This window comes from Syngnathoides biaculeatus, chromosome 17 (genome assembly GCF_019802595.1).
Source record: "Syngnathoides biaculeatus isolate LvHL_M chromosome 17, ASM1980259v1, whole genome shotgun sequence".
NCBI classification, from domain to species: domain Eukaryota; kingdom Metazoa; phylum Chordata; class Actinopteri; order Syngnathiformes; family Syngnathidae; genus Syngnathoides; species Syngnathoides biaculeatus.
The window spans coordinates 16695954-16717285 of record NC_084656.1 but is presented as its reverse complement, the minus strand read 5'-3'; the positions used below and the strand labels follow the sequence as shown (position 1 = coordinate 16717285).

Here is a 21332-nt window from a genome sequence, read left to right as displayed (position 1 = left end):
TGGCACGCAAAACAATAGATTTCCAACACCGTTGTCATGTTTGCATTTATCATTAAATTTATTCTCTCTCTATGAAGGGATGATGTCACATTTTAATTGAACCAGGTTTTCCCCAAACCAAACCACTTGACTGAAAAATAGGAATAGGCACCGAGGCGCATTTGTGTCACATAATAAGCTTTGTTTGTCAGCCTCGTTTCCCACCAAAACACACAGTGGCATCGAACAACCTGATTACTTTAGCGCTGTCCCCTGTGTCATTTTACATGAGTCACAACCGTATGACTGAGTGCATCAGTGATTCGAGAAAATGAGTTGCGGCAACAATTCCACACACAGATGACTGTTTGAAAACTGAAAATGTCACTGGACTCGCCTGAATCTGCAGTTGTTTTTTCCAGTGCCAGCTAAACAGTCATAATTATATGCCTTATGATTACTGTTGAAATTGGTCTGGGGGATCTAGATGATGCGGTGCTAAATTGACTATGCACTGTACAATTTCGACACACACTTAATTGTGGAAAAAAAGTAGATCGATTGAAGTGTTCGTACTGTACAGACGGACAGCCATGATTTGACCACTGACTAAGTTCGGAAAATGTAATCATGATTCTGAAATGAGTCTCTTTGAAGAGATAAGGTTCAATGGATCAATGATAAAAATGCCACTTTCTCATTGAATCCCCACAAAAACACAAAGGAAACATGGACTAGCTACCAATCATGATGGTACGACAAGCAACATCCTAGACTCGATATTAGCGCATTGTTATTGCCCGAGAATTGCTTACCTGAGGGTGAAGATCTGCACCGAAGAAAGCATCGACAGAGCCAGGAAAGCGGATACGGTTTCTCTCTGTCGGATAGGTTTGGAAGGCACCATGACCAAAAAGTTACTGTCCAGTTTCAGTTCCGATAGTGGCTGAAAGAGCCTGACACTCCCAATGCGTTGCATCGGTGTGTGTCCCGCAGAATAGCCCCTCGGACCATGCTGCTCCATGCGGATAGTATTGCCTTTCCGAGAGTCCTCAGCGTTGCAGTCCCCAGTGTTGGTGGTTTGAACCATGTAATAGAGCTCCACAGGAGTGCCCTGAGCCTGCTCGGATACCCTCTGCCGACCTGGCCTGACGCTGGGTGGGCTGAACCAGCTGACAAGAGGCTCCAGCTCAGCAACACAAATCCCCAATTCGCCTTTCAGCCTGCACGTCCCCCGGACCTCTTGAGTCTCATGGAACGCAAACATCCTGATGCAGGGCAGTTTTTGGATGGCGCTGTAATCATCCCAGTCCCTTCCCGCGATATAGAACAACACTTGGACTTTTGGCCAGCTGGGGTGAATCCTCTCATTGATGATGTAAGTATGGACCTTCCAGTTAAATGTAAAGAGCGGCGTCGACGGCGGGGGTGTCGGCAAGGATGATAATGTGAAAGCAGGAATATTGAAAGGCCCAGGTTGGGTCTGCAGCATCTCCAGGGGGACAGGTTGCTGTACAGACAGCGGCCCGTAGCTAGCATTGATGAAAGGCATCTGCCGAGCCTGGTGGATGAAGAAGGACTCTGTACGGGCCTGCAGGCTGGAATTCCTCATTAAATCCTGGTTTGCTTCCTGTAGGAAGAAAGCTGACTCAGCATTAAGGATCCGGTAGTTGACAGGTAGATAGATTGGCATTGGGTTGTACCTCTGCAGGCCCTCCAGGATCCCCTTGCTGTCCACCACTGGAACACAGAAGACACAGCGGCAAAAGAGAAGTTATCTATCGCTCCTTTGTTTCACTCACCGAACGTGATGAGATTACACAAGAAACCCACAGAAATACTTTGAAAGGCTTTTTACCTGAAAGACATTTTCTAAACCTTATCAACAAAGCTCCAGCCAGCCATGAAATTAAGTATAATATGAGAACGGGGAAAATAACATGCGACCTTGCAAGGAGCAATTCGCAGCAACCGTAACATTTACATGCATTCCTCGAAAAACGCGGCAATCACACCGTTCATCAATTCTATTGAATAATGTCAATATGTCAGTTGGATTTATTTTACAAAGATGATTTCACCCGGGGTGCAGCATTTGAATAACTCAGTTTAAAATGCTTGCGCTACTGAATGCTAAATCAATGAGAAGTTATTTTGTTTCTCAATCTCGTTTTTTTTTCCCCATTTTTTTCTCCGCCAATCTCTTAATCGCAATCACGCATGTAGACTGGGCTACAAAACAACGGTCAGATTATGCACGGTTCCCCGATATCTTATTTGCGGTTGGCGCAGGAAACGTGACCGACATAGAAAGAAAGCCCATTATTTTCCCCCACAGTCCAATGCAGAAAGGAAACTGATTAAAACGCAATCTGCGGAGGAGCAGTTTAGCAAAGATCCATAGGCGAGATTAAAAAAAAAAAAAAAAAAAAAAAAACCCGTTGCAACTCAGGATTTGTAATTAGCTGCAGCATATAAAATGTAGTATGACAAATACAAGCAAATGCATTTTTAAAAAATTATAAAACAGACATGCTGCGCCAGCATGTCCATCAATATCATGGGGAATCTTAATGTTTCCGTGCATTCCTTTTTCGCAAACCCACACCACCACCTCTTCAGCAGCCACCACGGTTTAGATATTGACTAAGCAACTACAAAGTCACTCAGACAGTCCCCCCCGTCTGCTTCATTCGGAGAGCTGCTCGGTCTGGTCCAGCAGGCTATTCAACAGTTCACTGTGGTCCAGCCATAACTTAGAGACAACTTCCTGTCCTTTTGCAGGAACGGAGCCAAATGGGCATCTCCGTGGATCAATTAGAGGATAAATATCTCGACGTTCTGCATCTGTTTAACTTGCAATTCCAGGCGTAATGGGGCAGCAAAGACTTTTTTTTTTTTCCTGGTATATTGCACAAGTCAGGCTTGGGATTGAAGTTCAGCTCGAAAGAAAAAAAAAATCTATTTAATTTATTTCCCAATAAATGTACAAATAATGAGAATATGGCCTTCGTCTCTGCCAGCGCTTTGAAAATGCTATTGGCGTTATGCATGATAAACAAGCCCCCGAGCGGAACCTAATTACAGACCTCCCATTCAATAAAAGAATATGCATCAGTAATACATGTCAGGCATGAGTGACAAAGCCATGGAAATAATAGGCATGAATCATAAACACAAATTATCTCAAGTCTTTCTTTTCCCAATCCGTATTCATATCGTGCGCTCTCTTCTAACTAATCATTAAAATACAGCCCCGGTGGGAAGGTGTAACCAGGGGATAAAAAAAAGACCTTCAGCCAGGCAGTACTCGGTGAGTAATGGCGGTTTAGAGTTGGATGACCCTGATTTGAAAGACGGCAAAAAATGAGGCTCAATGTCAAGGGAGCAAGCGGGTGGAGTTGGTGCCGGGAGATTATTTCCCAGTTGCTCCGTTTCTCTGGTGGATGTGACACACTGTCCTAGTTTCGACTTACTATAACACAGATGAAACCAAAAAAAAAAAAAAAAAAAAAAAACTCTTTACAGCTGGAAAGTAGTCAAAACGACGGGAACTCCGGATTTCGTCTTTTTTTTAACGACACCGCGAGGGTTGTTACAAATAACGCGAGCTAAGCCGGTCTGATTTGCAACTGTGAGTTATCCTTGGATTTCACGTCGGGAGCTACTGTACTTGTAAATCATGGATGCAGCCAGACTGCTTCTGCAAATGAAAAAGGAAAAAGGAAATGATTTGTGGAGATAAATTAACCCACCTCTAGTAAATCTCGGTTGTAAAACCCTTGCAAGGAGAGGATTGCTGGGGTAACTGGCGATGCGCCAGTACGCAGGCAGAAGAGTACAGAGAGTATAGCTATATAATATTGCACATAAATTATTAAACAACTGGTGCATCATGTTGAACTTGTTGTGTGGCTCCTTCCACTTGTGAGCAGTATAATACAAGATGTACATGGCGACAGATATGGTCACAATTTGTCAGTAACCTACAATAGCTACAATAGTTGTTTTTTTTGCGGAGGACTAAGAATATATGCCCGAGTAGTGTTATGTTTGTCTCCATATCTTGCACCACCATTTTTCATTTTCCAAACATCATGTGGCTTTAACAGTCAAAACACTGCAACGTTGACGCGATTCATAAGCCCGTTTACGTCATTTTGCATTGTTGGTTAGCAATTAGCGAAGCATACTTTCTTGAGTCAAAGAGAGGCCCTGTAGCTCAGCAGTTAGAGCATTGGTTGGGTAAATTAGGGGGCGTGGGTTCGTATCTCACTGGGCTCTCTACTCCCAAAGAGGGGTTGCATCAGGAAGGGAATCCGGCGTAAAAACAAAAACCCAAAACCAAACAAATGAGTGTTCATCTGAGATGTGACACTGTGGCGACCCCGAACGGGACAAGCCGAAAGAAACTTACTCACTACTTTCTTAAATCAAAGCTATATGTGCTCATGTCAATGAGTTGAGCCCACTGACACCAGATCTCACTCTTATCTCAAGACTGTGCTTGCAGGTCAAAGCAAGAAAAAAAAAAAAAAAATCTGCCAAACTGGTTCCCAACAACTCATCCGTCAGGTCGTTCGTATGTGTTCAGTTTCCAATCCAATGACCGTATTTTCCACACTATAAGGCGCACCTTCAATGAATGGCCTACTCTAAGTATCTTTTCATATATAAGGCGTACCGGATTATAAGGCGCATAGAATAGAGGCTGGGGTTACGTTATGCATCCATTAGATGGAGCTGCATTAAAGGCTCAATATTGATCCTTATATAAGGTGCACCCGATTATAAGGCGCACCGTCGGCTTTTGAAAAAAATAAAGGCTTTTCGGTGCGCCTTATAGTGCGGAAAATACGGTACTCGTTCTCCTCCCTTGCAACCAAAGAAGAATTTTCATGCTCTCATCTTGTCCGGCCCCTTCTTGTCTCATCCCATCTTTATCCTCCACCATGTCTGCGTATTTACGAGCACCCCGCATCCCCCAGCCCTTCTTCAAACATTTTAAGTCGTGCCAACTTTCTTTAACACATTCGCCAAACAGATTTGGTTTAATCAGATACGGCTGATGGAGGTGAGGGCCCGGAGGCGAGCACGTGGGGAAGAGGAAACAGAGGTTATTGAAATTGGACAGCGTGAAGATTTGATGAGAGAAACATCCAATGCGTACATCGCTCAACGCCTCCGGCGATCGCTCGACAATTAAGACTTGTTTTCTTGTCAAGACAACACATGCGTGGCAAAACGGTTCATCGCTCACCGCTTGTGAGCCACATCTTTATGCCGTTTGCCAGGAAAGAACCTGAAGTAGTCGAAGGAATTACAAATCTATGTATTTCCCAATTAAGAATATCAGCAACTAAGACAATTAACTCATTCACTGCCAGCAAACTTTCAAAGCAGTTCCCCGGGCGTTTTTGAGCAGTTAAACGTCTACTGCGGTGGTCTTATGTCAACCGGACTCGGCATTTTAACAACTTTTTGGGGGCGAAATCTTGTCACATTGCTACTTAAATAAGACGTATGGTGTTTGTTGACATTTTCGCAAATGGTAGCTTTATTTCCTGTTCAAAAAACACCTCGGGGGACCTTTGAGTCATTCTCCTCAGTGGGCCCCCTCCGTCAGTCAGTTTGAAAGGTAACATTTCCACATTTCTAAGCTCAGGAAAAATTGAATTTCAAGGTATGCTGTAGCTCGTGGAAAAAATAAAAAACGTGTAGGATATATATATATAAATGTCAACACCTGATCACACAAAATGCCGCCGGCAAAGTTGAGACGTTTCATAATAATGAGACATTTGAATAAAATAAAAATAAAACGGAGACGCTAACATCACTTCGAACACCGAAAAGCCCGTCCATATTTGAGCTTTAGCTTTTCACTTCAACAGTCTCCTCACTTTTACAACCCTGGAAGCATTTTAACGTGTCAATGCACGATATTATACTCTGGTTTGGTGTTCCACAAGAATCAAAACACACAGGGAGACTAATCACTCCAAGAGCCCATCGAACGCAACCCTGACACAGCGAGACAGAGCAGAACGTCCAATCCCAGCAGGAGGTTAATCGGATCCCATAAAAGCGAGGCACACTTCATCTTTCATCACCAGGCAACACGTTTATGCGGAGATCGATAGCTGGAATCATATTTTCCCTTTCAGAGAAATGAAGGAAAATTAAGTGATGCGACCGGACCAATGGGGATGAAGCGTGCTTCGACCTATTCCGGCAATCCCGTCTGTTAAAGTCGTTGCCTCGGGTTGTTGTTTTCTTTTTGGATTTTGAACTGAGATGAAACTGGAAGTCTTGCTGATATTTTGATTGGGCATCTTGGTAATTTAATGGGGGACAACTTCTGAAAGACTAAACGGAAGACATTTATCTTGTTTAGATTTTTTTTTTCCCCCCCACAGGAGGATTACGCTTTTGTAAATGATAATTGTTTTGATGTCTTCGATCACCTACGAGGGTCCTTGATTCACAATAAAGCGCCATTATAAGATCGGCGCAATTGCCTGTTAGCCAATGCGGACTTGTCCATTTTCTCAGCCGCTTATCCTCACAAGGGTCGCGGGAGTGCCAGAGCCTATCCCAGCTGTCAACGCGCAGGAGGCGGGGTACACTCTGAACTGGTTGCCAGCCAATTGCAGGGCACATGGAGACAAACAGCCACACTCACAATCACACCGAGGGACAATTTAGAATGTCCAATTAATGTTGCATGTTTTTGGGATGTGGGAGGAAACCGGACCACCCAGAGAAATCCCACACAGGCACGGGGAGAACATGCAAACTGCACACACGCGGGGCCGGGATGGAACCCGGGACCGCAGAACTGTGAGGTCAATGGTTTCCAGCTCCTCCAGCGTGCTGCCTTATTACTGTAAATATTTGTATGAAAAACTTGTGTGGGCCTTTATAAATAAATGAAAAACCAAGTTCTACTTCATTGCACACCGTATTTAATCTTAAAATGCTATAAATCGTATGTGGTGAGGAAATTTGGTGATTAAAAGACAAAAGGAAAATGTACTTCCTGTACCATTTCTTTGTGATCAGCCAAGCAAGAAAATGTCAACATTTTGTTCATCAATGGACTTCAAAATATGATTTTACTGTTGTCATATTCTGTTTATTGCCAAAAGATAATGTAAGACAATTCTGTTTTTTTCAACGTCACTGAAGGTATTCTTGACGTAAATTATTCAATTCAGCTTGATTAAAAAAAAAAAAAAAAACTGACAAGAATGTTGATGTTACTGGTAACTACTACTGAATAACATTTCCATTCTTCCCACTCGACAGCCTCCTTGGAATGAAAATGATCTCAAAGGCAGAGGAAAGAAGGGGGGGGGTGAAACCTCTCTATTGGGCATTAGTTATGCCAAACTTGGGAAGAGTTGCAGCATCTCCCCGCCATCTCTTGCCATTTCCCCACAGCTCATTCTGCATCACGTTGGTCCACCGGGGGCGGGGGGTTACCCGGCAACGCCGCTCGCACAGGAAAGCTTTTCTCCCGTAAAGACACATCGGGGACATGAATGGCCTTTTTATGCCGGTTCGGCCCATCGCCGGTGTCGCATTATACAGTGTCGGGGAGACAGGAGGTGAATGGCGGCGTGGGGACTCACAATAGAGTCGCGGGTTGTTTAGATGGCATGAGCTATGAGACGAGGGCTCTTGAACGAAATGCCGCTAAATGCGCCGGCCGGAGCAGAGGAGCAGTTTGGAACCGCAATCGGGAGCGCCCAAAGGGCGAATCGAAGGAGACTCTTTTAACTATGCAGACCCATTTAACACCTTAGATTACCTCGGAGAACTTCTAAATGCGACGAGCGCCTTCCCTCCCCGGCTACGACGGTCCTTTAAAATGATTCCAACAAACAGTGTGACAGTGACGGACGATGCAGGGAGGCTGCTTAGATGGAGGGAGACGTGTCATAAATAATAATGACTCCCCGTGCGCAAAATTCCTATCCCGGTGAATCCGGTTCACCTGTTCCAAACGCTGGGGATGTTTTTTTTTTTTTGTTTGGTTTTTTTTTTCCTACAAATGTAATTCGACTGGAGTTGGTGAGAATAAAGCAATGAGTTGGCAAAAAAAAAGGAGAAAGGTGAGCAATGGCTTGGCATTTGCAGCAAGGTTGCGCGGCGAGAAAGTCAATAGACTTTGGACATCGGCCACTTCCTTTAAATAATGCAAACCTCAATGTTTTTCATTTGGTTCAGACGAGGTGCTGCGTGGGAGTTCAATTTGATTGCTTACCATGTTGAAAAACAACACGCGCAAAAGAAAGAAATGCGTAGTCTGTTTAATTTTCAACAATTCGATTCCACCGGGGGTTTATTTAGTTTTTATACGATTTTGCATTAGGGAGTCAAACAAGCCTGAAGTAACTTCCCACCACGAAAAAATGTGGTGCTCATAAAGGAGATGATGATTGCGCATTTAATTGGGGAACTTGGCCACAGAAGTTTAAAGCCTACAAATCACAGTATGGGCACAAAATGCAATCACTGTATTGATATTTTCTAATACATAGTTCACTTGTGTGCACTGCTTGTTTGTATGTGGTGTGTACAGTACTCGTGTGTATTGCTGCTGCCAACAAAGCAATTTTCCCCATTGCTGGCTAAGTAATGGCGTACCAGTATTTTGGCTAACATTGAAATCCGCATAGCTCAATTTATTGGCAAAATCGAAAACTGATTTTGACCTCCCTCCAGAAATATGAGTCGTTTTAACAAATATGCACCTTGATTACCAATCATCAACCACTTAGATAACACCTAAAAAAATTCTTACCATATCTCCCCAAGTATTATTACCGTACCAACCCAAAATTAGACCCAACTGTTTGTCAAAAATGAGGTTGAGTTTTTACTCCAAAAAAAGCGAATGATTCAGCTAAAATGCATTAATACGGAGCTCCTAAAGGGACATTGAAAAACAAAAAAAAACCTAACTGGTTTCTAATTGTAATGAGAAACTAATACATTACATGTGTGCATGTATAAAAGACCCTTATTCCTTATCCAGGAAGCTACCGCTAGCAGCTAAATAAGCTATGACTACCTGAATGCAGGAAGCTACTGCTAGCAGGTAAATAAGCTACGACCCATAGGTAGCTGTTTTTCGACACTCATTGTAATGAGTAACTTACTCATGAGTTACAATGATTAACTTACTCATGAGTAGTAGTTGCTCATAAGTTATTCATTAGGTTACTCATTACAATGAGTAAGTTACTCATTACAATAATAAAACTGTTTTTTTTCAATGTCCCTTTTGAGGCTCCATACATTACACATGAACATTAAATCAAAAAATGTATTTTAAACAATATTGTTTGAAAAGTAACCTCTCTTATGATGCTATCCCAATGTATTGGATTAACTGAACTGTACAATACTGGATTTAGAAATGCTGAAGCCACTGGAATGTTGTGCGCAGTTTTAACATTTGAGTCAGTGATTCTTTTTTGTATCTCTACCAAGAAGCCTGCGTACGATGGTACTCGTATCATAATTTCAGAATAACTAGCTAAGAGTATAACACTCACCTTTGAAGGTTTGTCGGTCATGAGTTTATAAAAAGAAACTAAGGACGACGGGCTGTTGTCTTGACAGCGTTGCAAATGTTGGCTCGTCAAGTAAGAGCAAGAAAACACGTTTCCATTGGATGCCACGTCATGTTGACAGTACAGGGAGAAGAATATGGAGTGACATCTTTAAATCGTCAAAATACTCATCGTCGGTAGCACCGGAGAGTGATTTTATGACGGTAAAACTGTACCGTCAAGGGAAATGAGATATTTTATGTGCACGTTAAAGCAGGTTAAGACAGTTCATCCTAGTTGGCCCAAAAAGGCCAAACTACTGCTGATAAAAAAAAAAGTGCATCCAGCAAAAGCCAGCTAAAAAAAAATAACAACATAATAACGTACCTGTACATGCATTTAGTAGAAAGCACGTCAAACAATATGCTTCTTGTACAGATATAATGCAGTGTGTTAATGGGCAGCACCAGAAGAGAGATGCACAACAGCGACTGGAAGGTGGTGCTAAACAGCACGGAACAGAAGCACCCGGTCCATCCAGCAGGAAGTCAAAAGGCACCAAACAGCGCCAGTTTGGGTAAGGAACAGAGAGTCATTTCACTGCTGCTCAGAAAACTGAAATGAGTTGAACTCTGAGGTCTCCTCCTGCAGCAAGCGATGCTCACGGCACACGTTTCTTCATCCACATCTCCACCCCCCCAAAAAACGCACCATGGAGATTTGTCTGTCTTTTAGCGAGCCAGCTGATGGCGGAATATGAAGAAAATGGAAACTGCTGTGCCAGAAAAAAGGCTGTTGATCATTCCGTTTCAATGACGGGGGATGACAGATTTTGTGACGGAAAATGGATGAAAAGTTTAGTCAGACGGAAACTTTGTGATCACTTTGGGTTTTGTAGAGACAATTTGTGGTTTTTCAACACAGTCACACAGTTTGAAAAGCTGTTTTGCTCACACACACACTGGTAATTCTGGCAGGAACGACCGAGAATTTTTTTTTTTTTTTTTTTTTCAAGAAAATAGAATACATCCATTGAAACCAAGGACCGACAGTCACTTATTTGATATCGTTGTCGGTTGAGCAGCTATGATATTTTACCTCCTTGTCTCGACTTCACACAGTCTAATTGGGCCACACTTCAAAATAGCAGGTGGCGGAAAACAGAGAGAATAATGACACTGAGGTAACGGAAAGTTCAGTCGAGACTCAAGTTGCCATAATGATCTGTTTCAAGTTCACGTGACTCAAAAGAGGTTCCATTTATTAGCGGGAAAATTTGGCCTATTAACTTTAAATATTGATGATTAAACCCGTCGCCCTCTGGTTAAGAAACAAACTAATATTCTGATCTTACGCACTCTTCTGTTGTTGACCGTCACATCTTGTTATTCCACATCTATGTTGATGTCGTTTAAACACTAAACATCTTGCTGTAACAAATAAGAATTTATGGTCAAATTCAGCCTGACTTTGTATGAAATAAATCTAGACTCTGCTCGGCACAAAGTGGACATTCGAGATAGCCCTGCCCTAAAGCGTAGCCATGTTGCGACTGATGCGGACGCCGCACCGGGATCGCTACCTATGGGTCCCAAAGGCCAACATGGCAGCTGTCAAAAATATCCAAACGCTCGGCTTTCAAATCGACACCGCGGCGTGGCCAAGGTGCAGGATATCTGAGCACTAAGTAAGAGCACAATCTGGCAACGCGGTGAAGCTTTCACTCACCGATGCATCACATTGGCTGATTTCAAGACCTTTACTTTTGTAAAGGTTGTTACATGCATTTCATATTTATTGAAAGAGAGCGAGAGAGCGAGCTGAATGTTTATTCTTCTCCTGTCAATGAAAAGGCCGCAAAGTTGAGCTGTTTCCCCACAAGCAGCTAATTTAATTTTGAACGCCGAGGCCGGGCGCGTTTTTGAATATACGGTTTAATCTAAAGCGCTCGATGGTTTGTTTTGGTTTCTGCTGAGCGTTTCTTTCCACATCCATTTGAACTCTGTGACCGGTTGCTGCTCCAGCTGTTAATCACCCCGATCCCATCTCGTTTGCTCTCGCCGTTCGCAGTACAAGCGCCTTTATCTCTTGGGGGGTGTCGTGGCTGCACTTTTTTTTTTTTGTCCTGTGTGTGTTCACATTAAAAAAAAAAAAAAAATAATGGTATTAAAATGTGCATGGACGGTGGTAGTCAGAAGATCAAATGTCTTGGCCTATGGTGGACCGCAACTGCTAATGAGCAGTGGCGTCGCGTGGGTTTCCATTATTGCGACCCCTACGCCGGTAACACCCTCATGGTACATTCTACCAGTTCATTATTTCATTCATGGTAAATAGTGTACGCTACTTAGAACATGGTGCCCCAAATGTGTTGCTAATTAGTTTTTCCCATCGAAACACTCAGATGCAAAATGAATTAATAACCATTTCAATAAATGTATTCCGGGAAGATCTGGCCAACCTTATGAGTGCTCAAATGAAGTAAATAACGAATATGTTTTTAAAGCTCCCTTTGATCAGAATACATTTTTTTCCCCCAAGTGTTTTATGCATAAGTTACAACGATTTGGTGACATGATCGAAGTCTGACATCTACGCAGTTTGTCGGTCAAATGGAAAAAGCCGGCAAACCGCATTAGGCTTGCAAAACGGGCGCATTGAAAATCGCTGACATTTTAACATGGTTTTATTGGCCAATATTCAAGTATCTGCCCACTTTGCGGTTGCTACCCCCACACCCCAAACTCATCTGAACAGCCAATCGGCATTTCCAGGTTTTAAAGGAACTAGCTGCCAAGCCACGAATACATAAATACGGTCTGCAAAGTATATATATTGATATATATGTAAAACAATATGAATGAGAGGGGTGGAGGAGGAAGAGTGAGGCTACAGGGAGAAGAGATATTGAGGGTGGATGACTTCAAATACTTGGGGTCAACAATACAGACCAATGGAAAGTGTGGTAAGGAAGAGAACAAAACGGGTCCAAGCGGGGTTGGAACAGCTGGGAGAAGGTGTCTGGTGTGTTATGTAACAGAAGAGTCTCCGCTAGAATGAAGGGCAAAGTTTAGAAAACAGTGGTGAGGCCGTGATGTACGGATTAGAGACGGTGGCACTTAAGAGACGACAGGAAGCTGAACTGGAGGTAGCAGAAATGAAGATGTTGAGGTTCTCGCTCGGTGTGAGCATGTTGGATAGGATTAGAAATGAGCTCACTACAGGGACAGCCATAGTTGGATGTTTTGGAGACAAGGTTAGAGAGTGCAGACTTCGATGGTTTGGACGTGTCCAGAGGCGAGAGAGTGACTATATTGGTAGAAAGGTGCTGAAGATGGAGCTGCCGCGCAAAAGAGTGAGAGCAAGAGCAAAGAAAAGGTTGATGGATGTCGTGAAGGAGGACATGAGCACAATGGGTGTTAGAGAGGAAGATGCACGAGATAGCCTTAGATGGAAAAAGATGACACGCTGTCGCAACCCTTAACGGGACAAGCCGGAAGGAAAAGAAGAAGGATATATGTCGGGTTTTACAACAATACTTATGATGTCACAGTGGATCAAATAGCGACGCCTGTGGACATTTTTTACCAGCGATGATCACGCGGGAGGTTCAGTTCAAGGGAGAGGATGTCGAGCATAACCTCAAAAATATTCCTCTGATCTTTTTATTTTCTAACCCTTCTTTCACGTTTAGGTCACACGATCAGTGGTGCGTCGTACATCAGAATGATGGTGACGCTCGTCATCCATATTTACCAGATGTTATGGCATAATCAAGTACTGGTACTCAGTATCGTCACCAACTCAAATATAAGTACTTGTAGTTGGCATTGGTGCATCCCTGATAGTTCCATGAATGTATCAAATAAAAACAAGACATTAGAAAACAATAATATACATTTTAAACAATATTGAAAACTGAATTCCTGCATTGACACTTTGAATTGCTCCTGATTTCCACAGTAAAAGCTAATATTTCCATAAGACTGAAAATAGACATTAATACAAATTTCTAAATATTTATCCCACTCAATTTAAATATTGTTAATTCTTGCAGAATTGCTATTGTCTTACAATAATAGTCCATATTTTAATTGATGCACATTACCCTGTACATCACAGCTGATTACAACTATTTTTTGGGAAACTCCAGCTAAAAAATGTATTTTTCTCAAACTGTGTGCCTATCCTGCGCTCTTAATGAGCAGAGTGACGCTTCCCTCTCTTGATTTTTCCCCTATCAGCAGGTGCACAAGCACATTTGTTACCACCGCGCTTTAGTATTCATATCATGTGTTCGGGTGTCCGGTAAGCCGAGCGGGGCTCCGAAGAGAAAAGCACTCCGTTGATGAGAAAGAGATCAATATCGAAGCAGCCCGTTATCGTCCGCATCCAAACCGGCAACCCCGTAAGATCCCCCCCGCAGCAATGATAACGACCTCTCCAAAACGCAGACGGGTGACGAGTTGCCTGTTATTTAAGCTGTTTATTATGTTCACAGTCATTATGCCTGATGGCAAAAAAAAAAAAAAAAAAAAAAAGAAAAGGTAAATTCAAGAAACAGTATATAAAAAAAAATGATAAAAAAGTTAATCAGCAATAGCTGCAGTTTGATCAAAAAAAATAAAAAAGGGAACTATGAACGATGACTTGGAATTTAACAACCCAGCTGAGCTGCACAGTAGCTCCCTTGACCACTGCTGAGCTCCTGTTTGGTTTTATATTCTCACTTGCGCTCCGAGAGCCATCAAAGATAAAAGCGCGGTTGGTCTTTGTCACGCCGAGACAACGGTCATGAAATGTTAACAGCTCGAAGCGCCCGCCTCGTGCCGGAGAAGAAGAGCAGGACTCGCCTTCAGCTTTTTGGGAGCAAATAAAAAACCAAAAGTCGACCTGTAAATGGAAGGATTTTCGCGTGGCGACCTCGTACAGGAAGGTACACAAACGTGGGGGGGCATCTGAATTTGAACATTTGGCTCAAAATGCAAGCAGATAAATTCAAAATAGGGAAAATTGGAAGAGATCAGAGCCAGCGAACCTATTTAGATATATCGGAACATGCCAAGGGATAAACATCTGATTAAATTTACAACAAATGATAATAGCAGATAAATCCCCGCCACTTCTCATTTTCCAAAGGCTGAGTGGAACCTGCTCGCTCTTTGTGGGGGGTTTTATCGACGTGACCTCAAGAGAACTTTGACAACAGGACAAAACTACCTAAACGCAGTGACGGGGGGGGAATAAATCGTGTCTTAGCTTATCAGAACAACGCTAACAGAGTATTAGCCGCTCTGTTGTCAGTGCACATGTTTTTTGCTGCATTGTTTATTTTCAATCCATCGCTTAGACCAACCCCAAAAATCCAATTAAGCCTTAGCATTAAGTTAGCGGAACAAAAGGCTAAACTACAATTGTTTTAAATAGAGTTAATTGTCTTTGTTTTATGTTTAGTTTGACAGTAAACTTGCACTGTGGCATGAAAAAGTTTGAAATATATTTTTTGATAAATTGCTACTCCGGAGTGCCCGGAAAAAAACCCAAGCAGGCACATGCAGAAGATCCAAACTCCACACAGGCGGAACAGGATCAAACCCGGGACCTCAGAACTGTGAGGCCAATGCTTTCCAACTGTACCACAATTGTAATAGTGCTAAAATGTTTATGTTCATTGTTAAGTACACAACACTATTAATAATACTCTATAACTTCATATACTGGATGCATGGTGGGCTCAACTGGTAAAGCGTTGGCCTCACAGTTCTCAGGACCCAGGTTCGATCCCGGCCCCGCCTGTGTGGAGTTTACATGCAACATTAATTGGACACTTTAAATTGCCCCGAGGTGCGATTGTGAGTGCGGCTGTTTGTCTCTCTGTGCCCTGCGATTGGTTGGCAACCAGTTCAGGGTGTCCCCTGCCTCCTGCCTGTTGACAGCTGGGATAGACTCCAGCACTCCCTGCAACCCTCGTGAGGATAAGCAGCAAAAAAAAAAATGGATGGAACTTCATATGATCTCATATTTAACTGCAATTTATGGTTTGCATCTGCTAATCAATTACACTCAAATTTACTGTTGTGATAAATAGTTGTATTTAATATGCATATCAGAAAAAAGTATATTGCATATTACCCACGCATAAGAGAGAGGATGTATGTGTACCTGTAAAGTATGGCATTCTTGACATTTTGGGGTTTATCAACAAATGTACCTACCGTATGTCACGAACATTAATTATTACTATAATTACTGCCACACCAAAAAAATGTGAAACACGATTTTCTTTTTTTTTGGTGTGGCAGTAATACAGTACGCTTCCGTTGAACCGTTTTACAAGTGTGGGGAAAAAAAATGTGCAATATTTTTCCTTTAGCCCTCTCTGGACCAAACAAAATTTTCCAGAGGGAAAAGTCTGATATTTTCAGAAAATGATACTCTGGATTTAAAATTTTCGATTATATTAATAAGTATTTTGTTGCAAATTTCCAACACCTGCCCAGAAAGGGTTAATCGCTGCTACTTGTTCCATAACTTGACCAAATTGCACTTTGAAGAACGTAAGGGGCATTTGACCTAAAAGATGATATTTTGCACACAAAAGAAAATCACATTATGTAGAAATGTAATCCTGGCAGGTTACAGTTACGTCCAGTCCATAATTTGTACACTTTCCAAGCAAAAAGGCACTGAAAGCGACCGTAAACAGCCGAGGAACAAGAAGCGATGTTTTAAAAAGTTAACTTCAGCGCTGCCGGGTGCTGGTTTTAATCACGCTTTCCCCGCTTCCCGAGCAGCCGTCCGTCTGGGCTGATGAACGTCTGTCAACGGCTCCGGAACTCTGGCCCGGAATCTCAGCAAGGACACTCTTCATATTCGAGTAATCTCTCCAGGGCTCTCGCTCTCAACTCGGTGCCAGCGTGAACTCATTTCTGAGCCACATAGGATGTTTCTGGCTCCTTTTTCACGACGAGATGAGATACCTTCAAAGGTCACGGTGTCGCCAATATGAGGGACGAGGCTGTGTGTTTGTGTGTAGTGTGCGCGCACAGGCTAGTGTAAGCCTCAAATATGGGTCCTAACTGGCTTTTGTGTACACGCAGAGGCCATCAAATACCATGGAACATAAGATGGTCCTGCTTTATAGGATTTGTGTGTGTGTGTGTGTGCGCGCCACATCTGAGCTCAAACCCCCCCACCCCCCCGCTGAGAGCAGCGGGGCCTTGTTGAGGACGGCCCTGGTTTGAGCAGCACGCACTCCTGCACACATTGCTCACTAGCTTGTCTATGAAACAAAACAGTGGGCAGATCAAGGCACCACTGGAGAGGAGGGGCCCAAATATGCCCGCTCGAAAAAAAAAAAAAAAAAAACATTTTAATTTAAATCAGACAATCTGAATGTGAATTTGACAAAACTCCATTCGCATCACATGAGGAAAAATTGAGCACGCCACTTGCTAGGCTAACCATCCCCCCCACCCCCGCCGCAGAAACAGGAGATGTTTCTAAACATATTCCTAATGCTTATACTGGCATCATTCAAATAAATAAAAAAAAAAACAATTATAAAATTTGTCAAGTCCTAATTTTATAATTTTTTTTCCCATCCACCACCTCCATGTATTAACCTGTAATTATAGTGTTCTAAGCGCTCGGTGGGCGGCAAATTCTGTAAACACCGTTGCTCTCATTTTCACCTTCTTAGATAATGAGGCCGCTCGCTTGCTTAAGTGTCTTGTGTACACCCGCCGCACGCTACGCAGTAGGTGAGTGTTCGCTCTGAATAAACCCATCTTTGATGTGTGAATAAACAGTGGAGGAGCACGGACCAGTGTGGCATAGCGAAAAAACAAGAACGAGGAGAGGTGGTGGGGATGGTGGTTGGAGTAGTACCACACAGTACACGCACATCTTTATATACATACCGTAATTTCCGGCCTATAAGCTGCAACTTTTTTCCACACGCTTTCAACCCTGCGGTTTATGCGGTTAATTTGTGCATTTTTTCTAACGCCCGCAAGGGTGCATTCGAGCAGAAAAGGTAAGTGAGACCGGTGGAATTCATGTGCCGAGGAAATGACTTTTACCGGTATGTCTCAGTTAGCACTGTGCTAGCGAGTTACTGCAGTGTCTCAGTGATTTTTACCGGTATGTTTTTTTTTGTTTTTTTTTTTTTTAACCAGACCTGTTAGTGCAGCGGGGCTAGTATTAGCACAGTGGCACTAGCTTTAAACTCTCTGTGTACTGTCTTTCTTTGTAAATCTCACGTTTCAATGCCCGTTTCAATCAGGGCACTTGTGGCGGGAATTATGGTACATTTCTTGGTGCCAAGAAGTGAGGCTCCATAGATAGGTGGTTTGAGCACTGATTTGGTAAACCAGGGGTCGTCAGTTCGTATCCCACTGGGGCCTCCATTACCCGAGAGAAAGGCCATCTGGCGTAAAACCTGTGCCAAACAAAACTGAGCGTTCATCTGCGATGTCACGCTGTGGTGACCCCTAACGGGGCAAGCCAAAAAGAATTTACTTACTATCTTTGTGCCAAGAAACTATGTGGAAGTGAGGTGAAGAGCTTCATTGAGAAAATAAGTGCTTTTGTGGCATCTTGGTCCCAAAAAACTGTGTTAATGTGAGTTGAGGAGCGAGAAAAAAGTACTACTTACCCACCCATTTTGTAGCTCCTTATAGGAATTACAAACCTTTTGGGCTACCTCAAATACTAGGGCATTTTTTCTATTGATATAAAAAAATTTCATATGTAAACACTCTTCAGCATATCAGTGGGGAAGACTAATTTTTGACACAATGACTTGACTTGACAAAGGGTTAAATTTAGAGATAGTTGATGATTTTAGATACATTAAGCTAGAAGAGGAAATAAGATTAAGTGCGTCATTAGTGTAGAAAACCAAAAAATGGACAAAATCTGATTCATGCGTGTTTTCCCAGCCTTTCATGGGACGCTTTGTCACATAATAATGGCAATAATTTTGCTTTTGAGCCAGATTTAGTCAGCCCACACCAAATGACATTTACAAATGTGCATTGTTTGAATTTCACTGCGATTTTGAATAAATGCTTGAAACGGTCCGCCCCACCATTTGTACAGATGACACTTAATTAAATCCATTTCAATTCATTTCTGTCAGAGTATTTTTTTTTTTAAAAAGGAAGTTTGCATATTAAAGGTCAATCACAGAGCTCACACAATGTTGATAAAATATCACTGCATCCTTATAATTACATTATTTTTTTAAATTGACTGTCTCGCATGCAGTTCTTTAAATTCTGTCTGCCGTTCCTCTCTGGAGAAAAAGAGGAGCCCAATTCCCTCGGCATTGCGACACGGGGACTCAAGACACTGCAGTTCAACTCAAAGAAAACAAAAGAACACACAGAAGAGGAAAAAAAAAAAACTTCACACGTTTCCAACCAATGCGCTGAGTGAGTTTCTGAAAGAGAAACATCACAGACATAACTGTAAAATCAGCGTGTCAACACGCAAATACAAAAGACAACGGCGGATACGTAAACACAGCAACACCGCAGGATCGCCGGGGGAGTTCAAACAAGTCGCCGTGCGGCACGCTGGGAGGAAGCGCACAGCAGCCGTCTCGGTTACCGTCGCGGTCAGAAACTCTCCCCGCTGCGTTCCCCGCGCAGCCAGTTCCCAATCTACACTCGTCAATATTGACGGGACGCCAGAGGAGACGCTCCCGCCGGCCTCTCGAAGACAAACATCTCACTCGCAACCTGCTGACTGGTTAATTAGACGCATTTGTCTTTCATTTAAGCCAGACTTCAAGGTATCCGGGAACGCTTACGGCATCTTTCATTTGGAATGTCAGTCGACATCGTCAACGCCAGAGCGTACGTTTGTGTAGTCGATGATCATAAGCGCAAGGCTTGTCGCCGTGTGTTTTATCTTGTCATTAACCCACAGGCGATCACGAGGCTTCTATTCTCACTGTGTTTGTTTTGCTTGCATGTGACACACGCAGTATATACAGTACTGCATATTTGTACGCAGTTTCTAGACAGGTCCCGGGCAATGTTCTAATTTTTTATGTGTCTGAGCAAACAAAACGTGAGCACTCCCTTTGATCACTGTGAGTAGCAACAGACGACATGAGTTCCATCCCAAGAACACCAACCCTACTGTGAAGCACTGGTGTGATAGCATCATACTTTGGGGGTGTTTTTCTACTCATGGGAAAGGGCGACTGCATTTTATTGAGGAGAGGATGACCCGGGCCATGTATTGTGACGTTTTGGGGAACAACCTCTTTCCCTTGAAGATGGGTCGTGACTGGGTCTTTCAACATGACAATGACCCGAAGCACACAGCCAGGAAAACCAAGGAGTGGCTCCGTAAGAAGCATATAAAAGTTCTGGCGTCGCCTAGCCAATCTCCAGACCTAAACCCAATAGAAAATCTTTGGAGGGAGCTGAAACTCCGTGTTTCTCAGCGACAGCCCAGAAACCCGTCTGATCTAGAGAAGATCTGTGTGGAGGAGAAGGCCGAAATCCCTCCTGCAGTGTGTGCAAACCTGGTGAACAACTACAGGAAAAGTTTGACCTCTGTAATTGCAAAGAAAGGCTACTGTAAAAAATAACATTGGTTTTCTCAGGTGTTCAAATACATATTTGCAACTGTATCACACAAATCGTTTAAGAAAAAAATCATACATTGTGATTTCTGGATTTTCTTTTTAGATTATCTCTCTCACAGTGGACATTCACCTACGATGAAAATTTCAGACCCCTTCATGATTTCTAAGTGGGAGAACTTGGAATATAGCACGGTGTTCAAATAGTTATTTTCTTCACTGTATGAGTCTGTTTTTCTTGGTGTAAAACTGAATTATTGCTTGCAGAATATCTTTAGCAATCCACGTTGAAAGCCGAATGATGCTCCCAAACAGTTTGAGGATTAATGTTATGTTGCCTCCTACATTTAAAATACAGAATTAGCTTTTTGTGCAATGTATCATCTGTGCTTTCACGCTCAATCAGGCTGTGCCAAGGTGGAATTTTAACATTATACACCATCTCATCCTGTACTTTCTACTTGGGCTTCGGACCATACCTTTTTTTACTAAAAAAATGAGAAAATCTCGTTCAGTTTCACAACTTTCTCTTCTATTATTCACATACCCCGACATTCATTAAAGCAACAGCGCTTCTTTTTTTTTTTTTTTTAACTTTTACCATTATTATCTAGAGTAAACATAAGTAGCATGTCCAACTCGTCTTTGCTCTACGTTGCCCAGACTGTGTTTCTAACTAAGTCAGTGGTGGTGGGTAGTGTTTGTAATTATGAGTGTACCCTTTTAAGAGCGGAGGGGCAGTGTCACTAGGAAGTAGAGTGTGTGGCCTGGTGTGGCAGTTTAAAAAAATTAAAAATAAAAAAAGTCATACTGTAGTTCCCTGCACTGGATCTGTTTTCATCTGTGCTGAGAGAGTGCAACAAGTGCGCAAATGCGCAGTTCCACAGCTTAAAGAGAACATTGGTCACGGATGAGCAGGAGAGCCAGGTACACTTTGACTTGGTCACGTTCACAAGATGTCAGAAACTGGGCAATCTCGGACTGAACAAAAAAATAAAATATTGTCAACCCCTTGAGATGCAGTTTAATTGCACGAGGATACGGGCGCTGTACACTGAACCATGAACAGTTTCAAATATGGCGGAACATTTAAATGGGTGCAATTAAGAAGAAAGAAAGCCCGGTGAAATGGAGGCCTGGATTTAGGATGACGCCAGTTGAGAGGCTCATGCATGAAGCGG

At 42.7% G+C, this 21332-nt stretch overlaps 1 protein-coding gene across 3 annotated transcripts in view; it reads right to left on the bottom strand.

Annotated features, from left to right (window-relative positions):
• si:dkey-112m2.1 (transmembrane protein 132C) overlaps nucleotides 1–21332 on the bottom strand; it is a 166657-nt gene that overhangs the window by 104275 nt on the left and 41050 nt on the right. For 2 of the 3 annotated variants that reach the window (XM_061801675.1, XM_061801677.1), the window contains exon 3: nucleotides 795–1719. In XM_061801675.1, coding sequence (XP_061657659.1) covers nucleotides 795–1719 — 925 coding nt within the window. The remainder of the gene's footprint in view (nucleotides 1–794; nucleotides 1720–21332) is intronic. The other variant, XM_061801676.1, reaches the window with a different exon arrangement.